The sequence below is a fragment of the Notothenia coriiceps genome, unplaced genomic scaffold (genome assembly GCF_000735185.1).
Source record: "Notothenia coriiceps isolate Sejong01 unplaced genomic scaffold, NC01 NC01_scaffold00024320, whole genome shotgun sequence".
Taxonomy (NCBI): domain Eukaryota; kingdom Metazoa; phylum Chordata; class Actinopteri; order Perciformes; family Nototheniidae; genus Notothenia; species Notothenia coriiceps.
Window position 1 is genome coordinate 1 of NW_011357021.1, and position 2828 is coordinate 2828.

The 2828-nt window shown below is 52.8% G+C and overlaps 1 protein-coding gene across 3 annotated transcripts; it reads right to left on the minus strand.

Annotated features, from left to right (window-relative positions):
* Window positions 1-16: 16 nt before the first annotated feature.
* On the minus strand, window positions 17-2793 carry LOC104954963 (serine/arginine repetitive matrix protein 1-like). Of its 3 annotated transcripts, none has more exons than XM_010782181.1 (3): window positions 1861-2793; window positions 1723-1788; window positions 17-851 (listed from the first exon to the last, which is right to left on the minus strand). In XM_010782181.1, exons 1-3 carry the CDS (start codon window positions 2061-2063, stop codon window positions 410-412), a joined length of 711 nt encoding a protein of 236 aa, XP_010780483.1. In that variant the 5' UTR covers window positions 2064-2793; the 3' UTR covers window positions 17-409. The 3 variants fall into 3 exon arrangements, with proteins under 3 accessions (XP_010780483.1, XP_010780482.1, XP_010780481.1); XM_010782180.1 differs by having other exon boundaries at window positions 1723-2618; window positions 2678-2789; XM_010782179.1 differs by having other exon boundaries at window positions 1723-2789.
* Window positions 2794-2828: the final 35 nt, after the last annotated feature.

Below are 2828 nucleotides of genomic sequence, written 5' to 3' on the forward strand. Positions count from 1 at the left end.
CTGTCTGTCTGTCTGTCTGTCTCTCTGTCTCTCTGTCTGTCTGTCTGTCTCTCTGTCTGTCTCTCTGTCTGTCTGTCTGTCTGTCTGTCTGTCATAACGTCAGAGAGCTGAGAAAGTTATATCTAAAGTCTCAAACCGAGGAGGAAACGTCTCCTGAGAGATCAGGAAGTCCCAAACACCCAAGATAGAAAAACAACATTTTAAATTCAGGAGAAAATCTGATATTTTTTATGTGATTTGTAAAAAATAAAGAGTAAATAAAATGTCTAAAAATATATAAATGTGAAATGTCCAAAGACGGTCTCCAGAGTGAATCTTTAAGACCCTCTGATTTACATCTGGATTCAGGGTTTGGTGATGTGCTGGTGAATCGATAGTCTCTTTGCATATTCCCTCTCCTCCTTCCCCTTTAGTGCTTGGTGCTGATTCGCCGAGACCTCCTCAGGCCCCGCCTCCTGCAGTTCTGATTGGACCTCCAGGATCGCAGGAAGTAGGCTTCAGGCCGGCTGCTGGTCTCCAGGTCAAACTGTCTCTGGAGTCGGAGGGCCAGAACCCGGTCCTGGTCCAGGTGCCGGGTCTTCTCCTGGTCCAGGTCCAGGTGCCGGGTCTTCTCCTGGTCCAGGTCCAGGTGCCGGGTCTTCTCCTGGTCCAGGTCCAGGTGCCGGGTTTTCTCCTGGTCCAGGTCCAGGTGCCAGGTCTTCTCCTGGTCCTGGTCCAGGTCCAGGTGCCGAGTCTTCTCCTGGCTCTTCCTTCCCTGCTGCTCGGACTCCTTCTGGTTCTGGCCCAGTTTCCGGGTCTGGATCCTGAAGTTCTTGAGGACCGGAGAGAAGGCCCGCTTCCTGCAGGAGCTCCTGAACGAGGAGAGAAGGTTAAGTTATTACCATAACATGAGTCAGCGACTATGAGTCCTGAACCCTGAGTCAGCATTATGAGTCCTGAACCCTGACCTGAGTCAGCATTATGAGTCCTGAACCCTGACCTGAGTCAGCACTATGAGTCCTGAACCCTGAGTCAGCATTATGAGTCCTGAACCCTGACCTGAGTCAGCATTATGAGTCCTGAATCCTGACCTGAGTCAGCATTATGAGTCCTGAACCCTGACCTGAGTCAGCATTATGAGTCCTGAACCCTGACCTGAGTCAGCATTATGAGTCCTGAACCCTGACCTGAGTCAGCACTATGAGTCCTGAACCCTGAGTCAGCATTATGAGTCCTGAACCCTGACCTGAGTCAGCATTATGAGTCCTGAACCCTGACCTGAGTCAGCGTTATGAGTCCTGAACCCTGACCTGAGTCAGCATTATGAGTCCTGAACCCTGACCTGAGTCAGCATTATGAGTCCTGAACCCTGACCTGAGTCAGCATTATGAGTCCTGAACCCTGACCTGAGTCAGCACTATGAGTCCTGAACCCTGACCTGAGTCAGCATTATGAGTCCTGAACCCTGAGTCAGCATCATGAGTCCTGAACCCTGAGTCAGCATTATGAGTCTTGCACCCTGACCTGAGTCAGCATGATGAGTCCTGAACCCTGACCTGAGTCAGCACTATGAGTCCTGAACCCTGACCTGAGTCAGCGTTATGAGTCCTGAACCCTGACCTGAGTCAGCATTATGAGTCCTGAACCCTGAGTCAGCATTATGAGTCTTGCACCCTGACCTGAGTCAGCATTATGAGTCCTGAACCCTGAGTCAGCGTTATGAGTCCTGCTGTATGAACTTGCCTCTCCTTGACAGCAGGAACGTGGATCTTCTTCCTCTGCACGGCGTCCTGAGAGTCGAACTCTAACCTCTTGTTGCCGGGCGGATCAGAGGGGGACTCTGACCTCTTGTTGCCGGGCGGATAAGAGGGGGACTCTGACCTCTTGTTGCCGGGCGGATCAGAGGGGGACTCTGACCTCTTGTTGCCGGGCCGATCAGAGGGGGACTCTGACCTCTTGTTGCCGGGCCGATCAGAGGGGGATCTCTTGTTGCCGTGCCGATCAGAGGGTGTTTCCTCTCCGCTCAGATTGCCGTTTAACTTCATTTTCTGCCGGTCCAGTTCGATCTGCCTCCATTTCTGCATCAATGCGGCTCCAACCTCGTATCTGCTGGGTCTCAGACTCTGGTCCTGGTTCAGGCTCTGGTCCTGGTTCTGGTTCAGGCTCAGGTTCAGGTTCCTGGGGGTGGACTTCACGACGGAGGTTATCACCAGGCGTCCGTCAGCCAGGCGTCTGGGAGGAGTGCACGGCGAACACTCGATGGGTTTGAAGTGGTTCAGCTCCTCCGAGATGCTATCGTTGCTATCGGGGCTAACGGAGCGTTCTGGAGGGATGGGGGGGGAGGAGGACTGGGGGAGGAGGACGGGTCGCCATGGCAAACGCCTGTCAGAGGGGGGGGGCGCCGATGAGCAGCGACTGTTCTCCGACGCGAGGAGGATCCCTGCTGTGAAGCTGTGGCTCACCTGAGGAGAGACAGGAGAGACACGTGAGACAAGTCAGATCAGATAACATATATGAACACCTGAGGGGAGACAGGAGAGACACGTGAGACAAGTCAGATCAGATAACATATATGAACACCTGAGGAGAGACAGGAGAGACACGTGAGACAAGTCAGATCAGATAACATATATGAACACCTGAGGAGAGACAGGAGAGACACGTGAGACAAGTCAGATCAGATAACATATATGAACACCTGAGGAGAGACACGTGAGAGTCCAGAGTCACATGGAGGGTACCCTGCCAAACTCAAAGCACAGAAAAAGGGGCCGAAGTCATGACAGTAGACGTGGGCGAAGGATTGGGATTATTAGGGTGTGAGACCAGAGGAATCCCATTGGACCAGA